This window comes from Neoarius graeffei, chromosome 4 (assembly GCF_027579695.1).
Source record: "Neoarius graeffei isolate fNeoGra1 chromosome 4, fNeoGra1.pri, whole genome shotgun sequence".
NCBI classification, from domain to species: Eukaryota; Metazoa; Chordata; class Actinopteri; order Siluriformes; family Ariidae; genus Neoarius; species Neoarius graeffei.
The window spans coordinates 103,860,272-103,880,245 of NC_083572.1; the positions used below are offsets into that span (position 1 = coordinate 103,860,272).

Consider the following 19,974-nt stretch of genomic DNA (forward strand, 5'->3'; position numbering starts at 1 on the left):
TGTGCCTGGCAGCTCCATCCTCAACATTCTCCTTCCAACATGCTCTGCATCTCTTCTCAGGATGTGCCCATACCATCTCAGTCTCATCTCTCTTAGCTTAATTCCCAAGCTCTCCACATGTGCTGTCCCTCTGATGTGCTCGTTCCTTATCCTGTCCAACTTTGTCACTCCCATCGCAAACCTTAACATCCTCAACTCCGCCTCCTGTCTCTTCGTTAAGGGTATGGTCTCCAACCCGTACATCACAGCTGGTCTCACTACTGTCTTATACATCTTACCTTTCACTTTTGCTGGGACTTTCCGATCACAAATGACTCCCGAAATCCTTCTCCAACTGCTCCACCCTGCCTGCACACTCTTTCTCACCTCACTATCGCAGCCCCCATTTTCCTGCACAGTTGACTCCAGGTACTTGAATTCACCAACTTCTTTTACATCTACTCCTTGCATCTTCACTACACTCATCCTCTTTCTCATTGATGCACATGTATTCTGTTTTGCTCCTGCTCACCTTCATTCCTCTTCGTTCCAATGCATCTCTCCAAACCCAACTCAACCTCCTTTCTACTTTCAGCACATATCACAACATCATCCGCAAACATCATGTTCCATGGTGACTCTTGCCTCACTTCGTCCATCAAGCTATCCATCACTATGGCAAACAAGAAAGGACTCAAAGCAGATCCTTGATGGAGTCCCACCTTCACCTTGAACCATTCAGTCGTTCCAACTGCACACCTCACTGCTGTTTCACTGTTCTCATACATGTCTTGCACCACTCTGATATACTTCTCATTCACTCCACACTTTCTCATACAATACCATAACTCATCTCTCAGCACTCTATCGTATGCCTTCTCCAGGTCTACAAACACACAATGCAGCTTTCTCTGGCCTGATAATAAAATAATAAAATAAACAATTAATATTATTTCCTCCCTGCTTTATTAATTCATTTTGGTTGTTACTAATGATATATATTCATTTTAAAGCATTACAATAAGGCATTACATACACTTTGAAAAGAAATTACAGGCAGATTTGTTCAAACATATTTTTACAGAACTTTGAATCATGTACAAAATCAAAATAACGTTTTGTTTGAATGATTATTTATATTTTTTAGTTAGCTCAGTGTGGCCTTGGAAATATTGGTAGCGCGAGAACTGAAAGTATTCTTTAAAAAAAAAATGACTGGTTAGCGCTGTTGCCTCACAGCAAGAAGGTCCTGGGTTCGAGCCCAGCGGCCGATGAGGGCCTTTCTGTGTGGAGTTTGCATGTTGTCTGCGTGGGTTTCCACCACAGTCCAAAGGCATGCAGGTTAGGATAATTGGTGGCTCTAAAATTGACCATGAGTGTGAATGGTTGTTTGTCTCTGTGTCAGCCCGGCGATGACCTGGCAACTTGTACGCCGCCTCTCACCCATAGTCAGCTGGGATAGACTCCAGCTTGCCCGCAACCCTGTAGAACAGGATAAGCGGCTACAGATAATGGATGGACATCAGTGCCATGCTGGAAATATTGGTGGAGACAAACTTATAGCTTTGAGGATTTATATGGACCAACTGAAAATACTGGTGGAAGCGAGGTCTAGTCTGGTGAGGCCATTATTAAAAAATTTTCTGCTTCTGGTCCACCGGCCGGGTGAGTGCCGTTTGTGCGGTTGAAATTTTTTTTTTTAATGCCGGTTTTTCGAAATTTTTTTCGGGTTCGTAAATCTAAAATCGAACTTGACATTTATGCATTCCGCGCATAATATAGAATCAAATCAGCTCTGCACATGCGGCACAAAAAAAACGGCAGCCACCATGAAGGAAGGAGATCCAGAGTTTTCAAACATTTGCTTAAGTGTGAAATCGCAAAATGGTATTCTAGCGAACAACAAAATAGTAAAGATTCAGAAAAACAAATCATTCAGTGATCATTTTAATAGTGTAATTTCATCCGAACTAGGCCTACGGTCGATTTAGAACTACAAAAAGTCCATGTGTCGGACCATCACAAACCGTTACTGGAAAATTCGTTTGATCTTGATCCATCTGAGACGTTACAAACAGCTTTTGAGTTTTGTTATGCGAAATTCATTACCTACTTTTACACTTTACACTACCGTTCAAAAGTTTGGGGTCACCCAGACAATTTTGTGTTTTCCATGAAAAGTCACACTTTTATTTACCACCATAAGTTGTAAAATGAATAGAAAATATAGTCAAGAGATTTTTCTGGCCATTTTGAGCATTTAATCGACCCCACAAATGTGATGCTCCAGAAACTCAATCTGCTCAAAGGAAGGTCAGTTTTATAGCTTCTCTAAAGAGCTAAACTGTTTTCAGCTGTGCTAACATGATTGTACAAGGGTTTTCTAATCATCCATTAGCCTTCTGAGGCAATGAGCAAACACATTGTACCATTAGAACACTGGAGTGAGAGTTGCTGGAAATGGGCCTCTATACACCTATGGAGATATTGCACCAAAAACCAGACATTTGCAGCTAGAATAGTCATTTACCACATTAGCAATGTATAGAGTGTATTTCTGATTAGTTTAAAGTGATCTTCATTGAAAAGAACAGTGCTTTTCTTTCAAAAATAAGGACATTTCAAAGTGACCCCAAACTTTTGAACGGTAGTGTAGATCTATTCAAAATGAGAACGGAACTGAACAAAAAAAATGCGTTTACGGAACTAATGCAGGTTGGCTGGACAGAATTAAAAACTGTGCCTGTAGCAAATAAAAAGAACGAATTACAAAAAAAAAAATCCCTCCCTCCCTACTGAAAATTTTTTTGCTCACCCGGTGGACAGGAAACGGATTTTTTTTAAGGATGGCCTGAGGTGTGTGAACCAACCAATCAGAATTCATTATAGTTAGAAAATTGTCTCAAACACGATGTTAGAACACTATAAAAATGAACACTTTGTGATTTAGAGTCAGATCACTGTGCAGACTGACTGACTCGGCTTTTGTTATCGATTGACTTTTCTGCAAACTCTCTGAGCTCAGAGTCTTGTTGCTTGAGAGCTGAAACACTGCCATGACTCAGCATATCTGCTTCGTACAGCTGCACTGCATTCTGGGATTTCGAGTCCTGCATTTGCACCACTGTCTCTACTACATCTACGCTGGATTTTTCATTAACGTGACGTGGAAAACAGTGAATGAGACATGCAGCTCTTATGGTTTCGTTTTTAATGAGAAAGTGAAACAGGATCACTGTCCCTCGTGTTCGAGCTTTTCGTGTGTTTTTTTTCCTGATATTAAACACCATAGTAACTGCACTAGCAATAACAATGTACTCCTGTGACATCAACGAAACAAAAATGAAATCAAAGCAAAAATTAAAATACAGAATCAAGCAACAAATCGATAAACTCATTACAAATGTAGCTAAAGTTTTTCATTTAAACTGCAGAACTGTCCGAGCTGCGACTCATCCACTGCTCGGCTCTAATTATTATTCTTCAGACGATATGAAGCTATTTTATATTATATCTCTATATACAGTACTGTGCAAAGGTACGTTTTGCTTTTTAAAAAAAATAAAAATAAAAAAGTACTCCGAGGTGCAGTTTTATGCGGAAATGAGCTGTAGGTTTTACTGAGCATCTTACAGAACCAGCCACAGTTCTTCTGGACACTTTGACTGGCACACTCGCTTCTTCATTTTGCACCAAAACCCAGCAGCCTTCATTATGTTTTCTTTTTTTAATCTCTTATGTAATATGCTGCTCAGATACCAATTGTTTTTTCTGTAACGTTTAATTTTGTGCTGGAAAACTAACGTTTGGAACTCTAAAATATTCTTCCTGACTTGATGATGTAGAAGTCATAAAATAGAAATTTATAACAAAGTTTATTTGAAAAAAGGGTGCCTAAGACTTTTGCACAGTACTATAAATAATTAGCTGTTCACTACTGCTTTAAAATAGTTCAGCCTGCTTTTGGATGATTTTCAGCTGGTTAAGTATTTCAGTCCCGCTGCTCCAGGGTATCACTTGCGCCTTAGGGGCATTACTTTCACTCCTGGTTTTGGCCAGCAGTTTTTCAAGGCTGTACCCTTTCCGTGGCATCGCAATATCCCCCTCGTTTAAAATCTTAACGGGACAGAAATCATTTGTTCCATCTCCTACATAACACACAGTGTGGTATTGGACCCCAGCGTCCGCCTGCTGGTCTCGAAAATCACTTAACACTTTCTGCTTGCACATGTTAACCGGACAGCGCTCGCACGAGTGCGAATGAAAGCACCGGACTTCAATGTACCCACGCTGGTCAATCTTGGCCGGGTTTGAGAAGACGCTATCGATGGCACATGTCACACCACCGGCTTCTAAAATCCAGTCTATGAACAGAGTGTTAGAATCAGAGACAATAATGCAATCAATGTCGCTCTTGCTTTGATAGATGAACTTGAGCAGGTCAATCATTCCGTCCGTGAATGGGATCATCTGCATGACTTCCCGTATGGCATCCGGACGGACAGACTGATCTCCGATGTATGTAAACACTCGACCCATGTACTCGGTCCAGCGTCCTCTCTGGTATGAATTCTCAAGCCAGGCAGGTAAGCTCTGCTCAGGTGCGCATTGGATCAGCCATGTGTCACTGTTGCTGTCGACCAGCGTGTGATCAAAATCAAACACCACTAAGATCTTCTTCATCTTCTTCCACAGCCTGCGAACATGTTAAAGAATTTGCATATTACTAAAAGTAGCTTCAGAGATGGCATTTCAACTATTTGGAAAACAATGCATTATTAGACACTCTTATCAAGAACGACATACAACATATTGCTTGAGGAGCAGTTAAGGGCTAAAGGGCACTTCAGCCATTCCTACTAGTCTAGGGAATCGAACCAGCAACCTTTTGGTCCTAAAGCTACTTTTCTAACCATTAGGTCATGGCTTCCCCACAATATGAATATGAAATGATCTGAAATAACAATTCTATTTATTACTATGCTGTTATGTCTAACAGAGCCATTATGCTCAGCTTCTTACACCACAAGTAAGATCTTTCATCAATTCTGGTTTGTTACTCATTAACAAATAACAAGTTGGATTTATTGGCAAATTGTTGAATGAATGAACGAACGAATGAATGAACCCTTTATGAATGAATGAATGAATGAATGAATGAATGAACCCTTTATTATCACTGTTACCAGTGAAATTGACCATCAACCTGTCCTTACAGAGGGGGAACAGGACAGGAAGACAGGGATAAAAGAAAAAGAAACAGTAACATGAGGAAAGATGAGGAAAAAAAGAACCCCCCCCCCCACTATGCTCCTATCAGGAGTACAGTGTGGGAGCATTTGAAAACCTCCGCACAAGCACACAATAACACAAGTACACTTTAAAACATGGGACTTGAGGGGGGGAAAGGGGGGAAGGAGGGGGCAATCATGGGTGGGGGGGAAGGGGGTAGGAGGGGAGGGGAGGAGGTAGAGGTAACCCAGCGCAAGCAAGCAGCCATCCGCTCCTGCAGCCATGCAAGTGGCACTGGTCACGCACCCGCTTGTCACACTGGGGGTGAAAAACAGCGACCGCGGAAAATTGGGGAAGGAATGTGAAGAATGCGAGAGTGTCTCCCAGCAGTGACCTTCTGGGGGAAATGTTGCCCCAGCAACGGCCTTGATCGAGGCCGTTATTGTCACGTAGTCACAAGTACCAGCGAAATTAGCTGTCAACCCGTCCGTACATATACACATACATACAATTGACACAGGGGGAGTAGACAGGACAAGAAGACAGGGATGAAAAATACAGAGTAACATGAGAGGAGGGGAGGAGAAAAAAAAAGCAACTCCCACACTATGCTCCTGTGGGGAGTACAGTGTGGGAACATTAAAAAAAACACCTCAGCACAATAAGCACAAAAATAACAGTACACCTTACACATGACTCGGGACACGAGGGGGAAGGGGGTGAGGGAGGAGGCGATCATGAGAGGGGGGTAAGAGGGGGAGGGGCAGAGGTATAGGTAACCCAGCGCAAACAAGCAGTCCGGTCCTGCAGCCGAAGACGGCGCTTACCCACTTGTCACACTGGGGGTAAAAGCAGCGACCGTGGAAAGTGGGGGAAGGAATACAAGAGAGTCTAACAGCAGTGATCTTCAGGGGGGAGCTGTTGTCCCAGCAATGGCCTTGGCCAAGGCCAGTGCTATCTGAGGGAGCTGAAAGCAGATAAGATTGGGATTGTTTGGTCTTGGGGCGAGTAGACGCATTCCTTTACACGACTACTCTGTTTGTCCATTCTGGTCTCCGAATCGATCCATTTTCCTTTGCAAACCCAAAAGCTTCTCCATGATGTTATCCATGTTGCAGTTCAAGTTCTGAATAGCCACAGTTTGAGTGCCGACAGCTCTGCCCACCGCTTCAATCATGTCGGGCAGCTTTATGGGGCTTTGGACAGCTGTCACCATTTTCTGATTTCCTTGATAAACCAGGGCAATGCCTAATCCAATCAGCAAAAGTCCTGTAATCATGGTTCCGAATAGGTAGGTGTCTTCAATATCCTCCACAGAAAGAACCGCCAGGCACACGACCCGCCACTTCTCCCACGCGTCCATCGTGTAGCCAGCTGCGAACGTTCCGGCAGGACAGGCTGGTTCCCCAAACCCAGTCGAGAAGATTGTGTCAATTGCGTGAAGAGACCAGTTTATCAATTCCATGATTTTTAGTTTGGAGAGCAGTGCGGAGAGAGTCTCTCAAAAGTATAGACAATAGACAGACGAGACAGCAGAAGTAGAAGCAGGAAAGAGGAAGGGAGGGGAAGGGAGAGGGAGAGAAATGCGACCACCTTCCGTGAGAGCACGGAGAAAAAGTTGTGGTATAATGGTGAAGAATTAATCATTTGGGACGTGCTGTTATAGAAAAATAATCCACCTTAGACTGGCAACAGTTTCTCCATTTCATCACATCAGCCTACGTTGATTATTTCCCTATAACAGCACGCCACTAGTTATTTTAGTCTTTACATACAATAACCTGCACAGACGAACAGGTTAGCTTCATGGTGATAAAGCTATAAAGTTGCATATGATATTATGCAACACATTCGTACATTTAAGAAATCTAACAAATATATAAACAGAAGTTAAAAACACCTTAAACTTACTAACTGGTTAGCAATTCAGATGAACACAAACCCGTGTACCTTTTTATTACTAGAACTGTATCTAACTGTAAACCGAAAGGCATGTTTTCACCGCATGTCTCTTTGTGATTGGCTATCGGGAAATGCCGCAGTCTGTAATTGGCGGTTCGGAACGTCAATCAATTTGTACCAACGCGCTGATTGGCTCTCTAAAAAACAGCGGAAGTGAATAACCCGGTTAGTTTCATTCGTTTAGTTTTATTTTATTCACAGTGTTAACGTTCTCATTTAAGAAATCTAACAAATGTATAAACAGAAGTTAAAAACACCTTAAACTTACTAACTGGTTAGCAATTCAGATGAACACAAACCGTGTACCTTTTTATTACTAGAACTGTATCTAACTGTAAACCGAAAGGCATGTTTTCACCGCATGTCTCTTTGTGATTGGCTATCGGGAAATGCCGCAGTCTGTAATTGGCGGTTCGGAACGTCAATCAATTTGTACCAACGCGCTGATTGGCTCTCTAAAAAACTGCGGAAGTGAATAACCCGGTTAGTTTCATTCGTTTAGTTTTATTTTATTCACAGTGTTAACGTTCTCATTTAAGAAATCTAAAAAATGTATAAACAGAAGTTAAAAACACCTTAAACTTACTAACTGGTTAGCAATTCAGATGAACACAAACCGTGTACCTTTTTACTACTAGAAATGTATCTGACTGTAAACCGAAAGGCATGTTTTCACCGCATGCCTCTTTGTGATTGGTTATCAGGGAAATGCCGCAGTCTGTAATTGGCGGTTCGGAACGTCAATCAATTTGGGGTCAACACGCTGATTGGCTCTCTAAAAAATTGCGGAAGTGAATAATCCGGTTCGTTTCATTCGTTTATTTTTATTTTATTCACAGTGTTAACGTTCTCATTTAAGAAATCTAACAAATATATAAACAGAAGTTAAAAACACTTAAACTTACTAACTGGTTAGCAATTCAGATGGACACAAACCGTGTACCTTTGTACTACTAGAAATGTATCTGACTGTAAACCGAAAGGCATGCTTTCACCGCATGCCTCTTTGTGATTGGCTATCAGGGAAATGCCGCAGTCTGTAATTGGCGGTTCGGAACGTCAATCAACTTGGACCAACACGCTGATTGGCTCTCTAAAAAATTGCGGAAGTGAATAATCCGGTTCGTTTCATTCGTTTAGTTTTATTTTATTCACAGTGTTGACGTTTTCTCATTTGTTTGTTTTGCCATTAAATTATAAAATATACTATATAAGCAATTTCCAAGGCTTATATATATATATTCTCGCGCACTCACTGCCTAAAAACTACATCTCCCATAAACACCCGCTCTATAGCTTGGCTAGAGTTAGCGTGTGGCTAATCTTGGAAAAACGGCTAAACTCTCGGCCATGATACCTGTTTGAGATATTTATTGTACTCGTTTTGAAATAACTGAAAACACTGCACACTTCTTTAAAAAAAATAAAATTGTAATCTCATTTTTGGTTAAAATTCGACTGTTAGCAATTCTCGTATTTAGCCAACTTGCTAACTAGCGGACATGTGCACAGCCAAGGTACCCGGATGAGGATATGGTACGTGATTGGTCGAGATGATACTCGAGTAGGTCTCGTGAGTGGATCTCAAAATCCCGGAAGCAATTTTTAACAACATCAGTGAAGAACACAACCTATTAAAGATTAATATTTATTATTGAGTTCTTATAGTTATTAACCTGATTGACTGGTCACATGAATTTAACGGGTTTAATTCAAATCTTAACCCCAAAACAAGTATAGGCTACATAAAAAGTGAATACAGAGTCGACCTGAATTTAATTACAATTTTAAAATGTCAAAATGTGTACTGTGAGTGGAAAGTTAAAGGTAGACTGCCTTTCAGGTTTTTCAAGTGTTTGGTCATAAAAACAATTTTGTTTAGTGGACCGAAAGTTACTGAATTCAAATCACAGACTTCCAATTTTATTAGGTTTTTTAAAAGAGAACAATTAATACATTTCAGGCCACGTGGCCCTAAATTCTCCTTTATTTTTACTTGCTTCACCATGACCCAATTCAAGATACTACGTCATGCATCACTAGGGTTGCCAACTGTTCCGTAAAATACGGATTTGTTACGTATTTGGAAGATAAAATCCGTATTCTGTATTAAGTACTCACGGAACGCACTTTGTTCCGTATTTCTGGCATAGACAGGGCTATCTTTGTTTCTGCCAATGGAGTCATTACAAATACCATGACATTAAAATTACACATTTATCTGGTCAAATAAAGCCCTCGTCTGTGTCGGCCAGCCAGGCCTTCATATCTGTCTACTGTCACACCACAGCCGCTTTACAGAAATTAAAATAAATTAATTCCATTAAAATTTCTCTGGTCACACCATCAAACTAAAAATGCGCTATTTTAATTGGCCGTCATTTACCTTGAGTCCTCTGTATCATAGCAACGGAGAAGCTATGAAGAAGATTCGCAAGCATGGCAGCAAACGAAGAACCACAAGATGTGCAGGCGAAGAAACGAAGATTGCAGAAATGTAGAAAAGAATGGGAAAGGGAATTTTCGTGGGTGGAGTATGTAAGGGGAAACGATTATAAGGCTAATTGCACTGTCTGCCGTCGTGTGTTCACCATTGGACACGGCGGAGTTTGTGACCTAAAGCAGCATGCATCCGGAGTAACTCACAAGAGGAACGAGAGGGCGCGGAGAACGCAGGCAGATCGAGCCCTCTCAAAGTTAGTCCATCAGACATCTCCAGAAGCAGATTTGGTACGTATAATAATTGTTCCTTCCAATGATAGAAAGTAGTAGCCTATACATCGACATGGAAAACTTCTTTTGAACGTGAAAGTGTATGGGAGTGCCCTGTCAGTGCAGTAGCCTAGACCAAGACTGGATGGATGTGCAGGGATGTCAAACATTAGGCCCAGGGGCTCACTGCTCACATAATTTCAGGCGGCCCTATTTGAAAGAAGTGAAGTTGTGACTATGTGAGCTACTTGAAATGCTTTGTAAACAGCTTCTAATAAGTAGAGGTTTGAGAATAGGATTTTATTTGTTCATTTGATTTTTTTCCCATTAGCCGTATTAAATCACACAGGCACACACTAACATCCAAATAACTCAATTAGTTACAGATAATTCAGAGTCTAATAATAAAGTACACATATTCAATTTATTTATATATATATTTTTTTGTTTCTGCAGGTGACTGCTGCTGAGGTAGCACACGTCTATCATACAGTGAAGCACAGTGTAAGTTACAACAGCGCTGACTGTGCACTTAAGCCAGGGGTGCCAGGGTGAAATTGGTAAGGGGGCCAGATTTTTTTCAAGTGGGACCTTGGGGGCCGAATTACACTTTTGGCCTGAAAAGACCAGACACTAACTCAACAAAAGGACATTATTTTATATGATTTTTGAAGGCCTATATGCCCTAAAGGAATTGTAAAGCTATAGCCTCAAAATGAGGCGCACAATAACATGGCAGACAAAAGCAATTTACCCTCTGAAAATGTAACAGTCTAAGCATGCAAGTAGCCTACATTTATAAAAAAAAAATGCTACAGAAATGGACTAAGACACAAATAACACAAGTGTAAACTGTAAATGACTTAGATCAGATTTATTGATCTTGCACATCAAAAACATGTCAATGCATAGACCTAATTAGGCCAATTAAAACGATTGGCAAGTAGGCCTAAACGAGTCAAAAGAAAGAAGTGCCAGGGTAAATAATTCCACCAATAGGTCAAGTGACTAAATATCCAGTAGCATTAGTTTAAAAGAGCCAAATATGACTGAACATACCAATAAAAACAAACTACAGATGGCACATTAACTTTGCTGGTCAAGTCCCACATATATTTCCACACACCCATCCTGTTTATTCCCCCTCAAGCACACAGCACAAGGTTACATGGGGGAGAAATACCAGCTACATTTTACATGTGGAAGCCAGAAGTCTTTTACTTTTTACCAGCTTGTCGACATTGGGGGACAGACTCTGGGCAGTTGCTATTTTCATGACATCGTTGAGATGTCCATGGGTCAGACGACTACGCAGTTTCGATTTATTAATATTCATTACTGAAAATGCCTGTTCACATAAATATGTTGTCCCGAACATACAGAGTATTTTACCGGCAAAGGCCGTGATAATTGGGTACTCTGGTGGCAATGACTGATAGAAAGATTGGATTCCAACAGATGCGTATTTATCCTTGACGAATGCACCCTCCGAAAATGGCTTGGACACTTTTGCGATCCCCCACGCGATGATGTAGCTCGCCTTCACTGCCCCTAACATGAAATAAAATGTACAACAAAGATATTGAGACACCCCTCTTTGAAAACAGCCGCATTTAACATTAAAGGAGAACTGAAGATGATGTATGATATTAAAACGAACCTTCATGTGTCTCTCGAGACTTTGAGAAAGCTGCTTGCTGTTTTTGAAGGTTTGAGGCAAGCTCATTTAGCTTTTCAGTCCTGCGTTGCCCGGTGAATTGGCTGTATTTGTCGGCGTGGGTCTCGTAATGTCTTTTGACATTGTATTCCTTCGGTACAGCCACTTGTTGCGAACAAATCAGACAAACAGGTTTTCCCCCTACTTCCCAGAAAAAGTATTTCTCTCTCCATTTTTCCTGAAAGATGCGACCCTCAGAATCAACTTTTCTCTTTTTAGACTGTTGTTGCTTGTGAACGAGCAACAACTAGCCTACTCTACATTAAATCCGGGTCATTGCACCTGCGCGTGCTGCAGCAAGCAGAGAGCAGCTAAAAACGAACCGATGGATTACACGAAAATGGAATCAAATTGAAACATTAGATTTAAAATCATTACAAAAAAACCCCACAACATTCGATTTTTATTAATTTATTATAAAAAAAAAAAGAGTCTCATGAACCACCGGGCCGGATGTGATGACCTATCGGGCCGTATCCGGCCCGCGGGCCGTTACCATGGCACCCCAGACTTAAGCTCTCTCACCGAACACTGAACGATTCCAACATTGTCAAGAAGATGTCTTGTGGGAGGACAAAAGCTGAGGCGCTGGTCACTGATGTCCTTGCTCCAAAGGCAGTAGAGGAGGTGATCAAGAAACTAAAAATGCCTCAGAATCCTCTGCCATTCTCTATACAAACTGATGCCTCTAATAAAGGCAATCGCAAGATGTTTCCCTTGGCTGTGCAATTTTTCAGGGCAGACACTGGGATCACCCACAAATTGATTGACTTTGTTGAAAGTGCAGACGAATCTGCTGAAGGAATACTGTCCACAATTCAACGTTCACTTGAAAATCTGGGTCTTTCATTAGACAATGTCTCTGCATTTAGTGCAGACAATACAAATGTCAATTATGGCATCCACAATTCTGTATATTCCAAACTGAAACAGTGCAATGCTAACATTCTATGAGGCAACTGCCATGCCCACATTGTGCACAACACAGTAAAGCATGCCTTGGATAAGCTCTCCATTGATATAGAAAACATTGTCCTTAAAGTGTATAGCTTTTTTTCCCAATCGGCAAAGAGGAGAGATTCACTGAAGGACTTTTGTGAATTCTGTGATGTTGAGTTTCATGATATCTTGCGACATGTGGTGACTAGATGGCTGTCACTCAACCCTGCAGTCACCCGTCTTCTCCAGAACTGGGTTCCTCTCAAGTCCTATCTCGTCAGTATTGATGGAGATTGTCCAAGACACCTCAGAACATTGCTGAGATTAGCAGAAGATGCTGATGAAGTTGAAGAGGATGACCCTGACATCGTGGAGGTGTATCTCCTCTTCTGCAACAACATCCTCTCTGTCTTTGAGGAGGTGGTTAAAAAGCTGGAGAGTAACGATACCACATCAGTTGAGCTCTATGCCATCATGTTGTCTTTTCTGAGACAGCTGGCTAAGAGAAGAGATGATGAATTCTATGGCTACCTGACAAGACAAAAGCTGCAGCAGCTCCTACCATCCGATGCAGATGTGGCCAGAGAGGAGTTCACAGCCTTCCTCAACACAGCCATATCTTACATAGACAAGTGGTTTGATTTTTCACAGGATAACTGGCTCTTTCACATTCAACCCCTCTCTCTGTCATCTGGCAGGATCTCCTATGATGACATGGTTAAGGTCTCTGAACGGCTTCACCTGATTGGCAGGCTCAACATGGATGCATTCTATGATGAGTGTGTTACTGCCAACTCTGTTCTTGAGCATCTCACGAAGCATGAGGACTGGGTGTCCAAGGGAACAGCTGAGAGATGGATGGCAGTTCTCCAGCACGCTGAAATTCCAAACATCCTGGCAGTTGTGTCCTTTGTCCTAAGCATCCCATCTTCAACTGGCTATGTGGAGAGGGTCTTCTCCTCAATGAAGAATAAATGGTCAGACGTGCGTAACAGATGTTCAGTTGAACTAATGAAGAGTGAGCTGATGATCACTCTGAATTATGAATTGTCTTGCACTGATTTTTACACTGCAGTGGTGAAGGATAAGCAACTACTTGCTACAGCTAGAGTACAAGTAAAAAAGTACAAGTGGAAAAAATAGGCTTTATGGAAGTACATATGCAGTGGTAACCAAATGGCAAATAGCCTACCAATGGTGCAGTAATTAAGTGTCCAAAAAACCAATGGAATGTGTCCAACCTTGATGTTAAAAAAGTCAAGCTCAAATGCATTTTTTTGCTTTTATTTCATGTCATATGGCCAAGACAAAACTGCACTGTTCATTTAGTTTACCTTTGCAGAATGCATTATCTGTCAGTTGTGTTGTCAGTTTGCTCTTTAAGGGGACATGGAATGGGTGCTAGTATTGTACCTTATTCTCTGATATGTAATGCAATGTGTTCAGCCTTGATGTTAACAAATATATAAGCTCAAAAGCAACTTTCTGATTTTATTTCATTTCATATGGTCAACACAGATCTACACTTTGCAATTTAATTCCACAATTTGGTATACTGCCATTTAGTTCACAATGCAGTATACTGCTCAGTATGAAGTGTTGTCAGTTTGCTGTTTAAGGGGACATGGAATGGGTCCAAGTATTGTACCTTATTCTCTGATAGGTAATGGAATGTGTTCATCCTTTATGTTAAAAAAAAATATATATATATAAGCTCAAAACTTTTTGATTTTATTTCATTTCATATGGCCAAGACAAATCTACACTGTGCAATTTAATTTCAAAATTTGGTATACTGCAATTGAGTTCACAATTTAGTATACTGCTCAGTGTTCTCAGGGGATATGGAATGGATGCAAGTACCTCATTCTCTGATATGTAATGGAACGTGTTCAGCCTTGATGTTAATAAAAAAAACACATTTGCTATTACTATTTGCTTTTATTCATGTACGCCCCCCCCACCCCGCTCAATGACCTCCCACCGCCTGTCTGCGCCAAGCCCCCCCCACCCCGTTCCTTATTTTCAGATCTGAAAGTTGGCAACCTTATGCATCACGTGGTGGGCTTTCCCATAGATATGGACCCTTTTCACGTGACGTCACGACAAACGCGGCCGCCATTTTGGACGTGTACTACCAGTAGTTTACCACAGCCAACATTGAGGAACGGCAGCAAAGAAAGTGTTTATTTTCAGCAAGACTTCCATCATGCCACTATATTGTTGTGCACCTGGATGTAGTAACCATCAACAAACAAGGCAAGGGTTATCATTTTATCGGATCCCGGTAGATGCTGACCGACAGAGAAGATGGATAGCGGCATACCAACGCTTGTGCAGTGACCACTTTGTTGGAGGTAAGACGAATAAAATTAGCCAGAAAAGGCATTACATTGCTGTTAACATTCTGTGGCGGCGAGTGTGTAACCAAATAGGTTAAAATAACCCATTGTAACCTCTTTGTTCTTCTGTAGTAGCTATTAGCTAGCATTGTGTTCCTTTGCTGTTGGTAGACTGTAGGACAGATCAGAGGCAGTGTCCTACAAACAGCGCTTAATTTGAGGGGGAGCAAGCCGGAGCGCGCTCCGGAACCTCGGGCGTTGGCTCCGGCAGCTATTTACACTGGATCCGGTGATCCGACACCTCTTTTGACTATGTAACAAAAAAAAAAAAAATTAAATAAAAAAATGCAAGTTTATTTAGTGTTAATGTCTGATTTTGATATGTCTTGTTGGTGATTTCTCTCATGAAACGACATCCACAAAATATCTGCAGATGAACTTAATTTGCAGTGTTATTACAAAACATGCCCATAAGCGCAGCGCAGCGCCGCGCCCCCCTCCCCTCTTTTTTTCCGCACTGGAGCCGCTCATCCTCTGCGCTCCGGGACCTCCCACTTTACAAATTAAGCACTGCCTACAAATAAGTGTTCAAAACAAGAGGAACATGTATTTGTCTCTTAAATCCAGGCCGTTCCCTGTAATCTGTAACAACGGTTGGAGAAAGTAATGGCAACTAGTGAGTGCACAAACCATAGAAGGGAAACTGTACACAGCGCCAGGGCAGTGTGATGGTATGTCTACTTTTAGATTGTGTTAGCTTATCAATGAACACACTCGTCACTCGACGAGTTTCACGTCTTTACGACGGATACTTAAATGTGTGTTAGGTATTATTGTTGCAGTCTAAGCAGTCATTGTAGCAGCTAGATGAGCGAGAACCGAAAGGGTCTGTGCCATAAACCGTTATTTCTGTACGGCGTTGCTAATGTGTCGTTACTGTTGTTATTTCTCCCTCTGCTCGCCCTGTAAATGCCCTACGTCGCTGGATAGCGAAGGTGTTTTCTGCATCTCGCTCCTTTTTCTTGTATGTTCTCCGTTTGTCGCCTTCCTCGTATTCAAACCAATTCGAGCCGAAGTCCGCTACATGTCCAAAATGGTGGTCGCGTTTACGAAGGTCACGTGACTGAAAAGAGTCTATACATAGAAGACTAGATGCCTCACCGCGTATTCCAGAACGTCCGCACAGGGTGGCCATCTTACCACAGACAAGATTTTCCACAGAATTTGCGGTAAACTGAGGTAAGACCATTGAGGTGCTTAAATGTTTATACTCTTATCTCGCTGAAATTTTGACGTATATACAAATGGTTTGATTTCTTAAAACATTATTAATGTGGTTGTAATTCTGGGTGCTTGAACATGCTAAAATCGTACCTTTTCTCTTCAAAAACGACTTACTGCAGCTTTTAGTCAAAGTTGTGTTTCATGCTAGGCTAGCTCGTAGCACCAAGTAATTTTACATGGAAGGTCATGAGATAATATTTTCAATAACTGAAGTTGCACTTGCACATGGTTTTCATTTTCGGGTTGGTTAATTGAAAACACTGGTTGTGTCCCTATTTTTTAAGCTTAGACTCCACCACATTGCCAAGATGACAACCCTTTCCTTCCAGAACAACAGCATGAGACAGAAGCACAACAAAGCAGTACTGTTTAAAGGGCATTAGCCAAATATACAGTATAAACATTTTCAAGGGGTATGAAGACTTACGCAAGCACAGCCCAGCACTCACATTGATTTACAGGAAATCAAAGTACTGACTTTGATGACAAGATGATGTGTGTGTCTGTGTGTGTTTTAATTGTAGATGTTTATATCAGTATGTTTAGTTTTATTTTAACTGCACATTGGAGCCTAGTCAAATGAAATTTCAATCTTCTGTGCTCACATATATTGACTTTGACATGATAATCAGCTTTGAATGTTCTTTTTGTAAATGTAAAGATATATTTTTATCCTTGGAAGTATAACCACGTAAGTAATTAAATGCTTTTTTTGTCACAAACTACCGTGAGTCGCTGTCACTGTTTTATATTATTACTTACTCGGGCAGTGCATTTGTTATTATGCTATGATGTGAGTTTACATTTGTTATTATGCTATGATGCGAGTTTGCATTTGTTATTATGCTATGATGTGAGTTTACATTTGTTATTATGCTATGATGTGAGTTTGCATTTGTTATTATGCTATGATGCGAGTTTGCATTTGTTATTATGCTATGATGTGAGTTTGCATTTGTTATTATGCTATGATGCGAGTTTGCATTTGTTATTATGCTATGATGCGAGTTTGCATTTGTTATTATGCTATGATGCGAGTTTGCATTTGTTATTATGCTATGATGTGAGTTTGCATTTGTTATTATGCTATGATATGAGTTTACATTTGTTATTATGCTATGATGTGAGTTTACATTTGTTATTTTGCTATGCTGTGAGTGCATTAGGTTTTTGAGGTGGATGAAGTATTTCTGAAGTTTCAGAAGTGAGTAAGCTGTTTATTTAACTTTAGCTTCCCCTACGGCCCTATCACATGTAAAAATATTTTCACTAAAAATTGGAAATAAATTGCATGGTTATTTGTCCTAAGGCCGCAGTTATCCATAAGTATGCAGTGTTAGGCTTCTCACAGCATAGGAATTTCAGCATGTATTTTTTTAAAACATAAAATGATTATTCATCATTAATATCATAAATACATACTTACGTTTGTTTTTTTTTATGTAACAAACCAAACCGTTTGAATATCGATTGAAATTTGAGGAAGTTATGGTCATCTGAAAAGTACATATCGCTACCAACACAATGTAATGGGTAAGCCAGCTGTCTGAGGTAAGATGGCCGCCATGTGCGGACGTTCGACTTCATTGACGGGCAACGGGGACGAGGCATCTAGTCTTCTATGTATATCTATGGGCTTTCCCCGTTCGCGCAAGGCATTGTGGGATACAAATTTGAAACAGGAGAGAAAAATGAAGAATGTGAGTGTGCGAATGAAACGTGAAAGACCGACTACAGTAACGGAAAGAAAGCAAGAAGAAAAGGAAACGCAGGACCAAACTAATAAATATCGTCGGTTAGCGAGCACCTCGGTGTGATCAGCTGTTCGTTTAGTGACAGAATGATGGAACTGTCAGTGCACGGTCAAAGGTAAACCTGTAGATGGCAGTAATGCAACACTGTGGATGCCAGCTGCCCTAAAACCCAAAAGAAGAAGAGGCGGCCTGGTGGTGTTAGCACTGTTGCCTCACAGCAAGAAGGTCCTGGGTTCGAGCCCAGCGGCCGGCGAGGGCCTTTCTGTGTGGAGTTTGCACCCCGTGTCTGTGTGGGTTTCCTTCGGGTGCTCCGGTTTCCCCCACAGTCCAAAGGCATGCAGGTTAGGCTAATTGGTGGCTCTAAATTGACCGTAGGTGTGAGTGTGAATGGTTGTTTGTCTCTATGTGTCAGCCCTGCAATAACCTGGCAACTTGTCCAGGGTGTACCCCGCCTCTCGCCCATAATCAGCTGGGATAGGCTCCAGCTTGCCTGCGACTCTGTAGAACAGGATAAGCAGCTACAGAATGGATGGAAAAAGAAGGTAAACCTGCGCACACGGACTTCCTCTGTCTGCTTGACTGTGCCAAGCGAGTGATTTCATGCACATTATTTGCTCAGGAATCCCCTCAAATTAAATAACTTCCCAGCCACAGAATGGCCTGATATTTTGTGAGCTATTACAGAAATAAACATATCACAATGAGCACATTTCAGACTCGGGAACTAAATTTCACCAATTTTATGAAATCGAAAGGCCGTCTAGCTTTAAGGCATGGTTTGTATCCCCTTGTAGTCTTTAGCCACAAAGCTCAGTGACTGAAATGGATTTTATTGATGCTTCAAATGCATATAGATGTTACCCCTTCATGGTCTCATCATCCAAATCACCATTATCAGTGATAGGTTTTGATCTGTCTGTCTATGTGTGATTAGGATAACCAGATTTTAGATCTCCAAATGGAAGAAGAGAACCCAATGTACTTAATGAAAAAAAAAATCTTACCTTTGACGTGGAGATCATGGATGAGCCCCAATAAAACTGATAGGTTTTGATCTGTCTGTCCTGAAGGAGGTTGAATTGACAAAGTATGATCTAGAAATGTCGACCCTTGGCCACCTAAGAGACTCTACCTCACAGATATCTGGGAGTAAACAGTCACTGACACAGACGCAGCTGTTCAGAGATGTTTCTCAGTTTATTGTAGGACAAACATGAGTGTATATCCACATTCAAGAGTGTACTGTAGATATATGATTGGATGATGATGATGATGATGCGACTGACAAAGCTAAGTTATCTACAGTATGTATGACAGGGTAACGGAAATGGGTGATGAAGCATTACATCACTGGTTTGGACTGCACTACTTTATGAAAGAAGAGAGACATTAGGTACCATTACATCATCCGTCAGGATCATAGTCTTATGAAAATTTAGAAATACATTACTGGTCAACATAACCTTCATTAAGCAGAGAGCAGAATGTGCAAGCGAAGATAAATCTCAAGGATTGAACTAACCAAAACAAGTAGCAATCAGAACAGCCTGTTTCAGTTTCAAACATGTCAAACATATATTTCTCTCAATCAGCTCTCTTACAAGCAACACATAACAACTACAGTCCATATAACAGAGTGAAGAGAAGCTTTAAAGCTTTAAAAATGATTAAAAAGACACAGCATTCTACACTCACAACTTTTTGATGAATTACATGATTAACAAACAAAATAATAATCATTAAATTATAAGTAAATCAGTAACACAATGTGTGGCTAAGCTTACTCATTCCAAAATTTGAAAAACATTAGAAGGCAAATGCATCATTGCAGCATTAATATAAAAAATGATTGCATAAAAATGATTAAAGTAGGAAATAATAAATGATGATTAGATTAATGAAGTAATAATAATAATAATAATAATAATAATAATTAGTTATTGCAGAGGAAGCAAATTTGAAGGATTTTCATAATTACATGTTCAAAACATAACCTAACAATGAACTTTACTGACTCTTGGCTCAAGACCAGTACAGTAGCATAGAAGCTATT

At 40.8% G+C, this 19,974-nt stretch overlaps 1 protein-coding gene across 4 annotated transcripts; it reads right to left on the reverse strand.

The window, feature by feature from the left end:
• Positions 1–928: 928 nt before the first annotated feature.
• Positions 929–8,156, reverse strand: phospho2 (phosphatase, orphan 2). Of its 4 annotated transcripts, none has more exons than XM_060918388.1 (2): positions 8,117–8,156; positions 929–4,675 (listed from the first exon to the last, which is right to left on the reverse strand). In XM_060918388.1, the coding sequence occupies exon 2, from the start codon at positions 4,660–4,662 to the stop codon at positions 3,922–3,924; it is 741 nt and encodes a 246-aa protein (XP_060774371.1). In that variant the 5' UTR covers positions 4,663–4,675; positions 8,117–8,156; the 3' UTR covers positions 929–3,921. The 4 variants fall into 4 exon arrangements, with proteins under 4 accessions (XP_060774371.1, XP_060774370.1, XP_060774372.1 ...); XM_060918387.1 differs by lacking the exon at positions 8,117–8,156 and adding an exon at positions 7,798–7,814; XM_060918389.1 differs by lacking the exon at positions 8,117–8,156 and adding an exon at positions 7,442–7,460.
• Between the last annotated feature and the right edge of the window lie 11,818 nt (positions 8,157–19,974).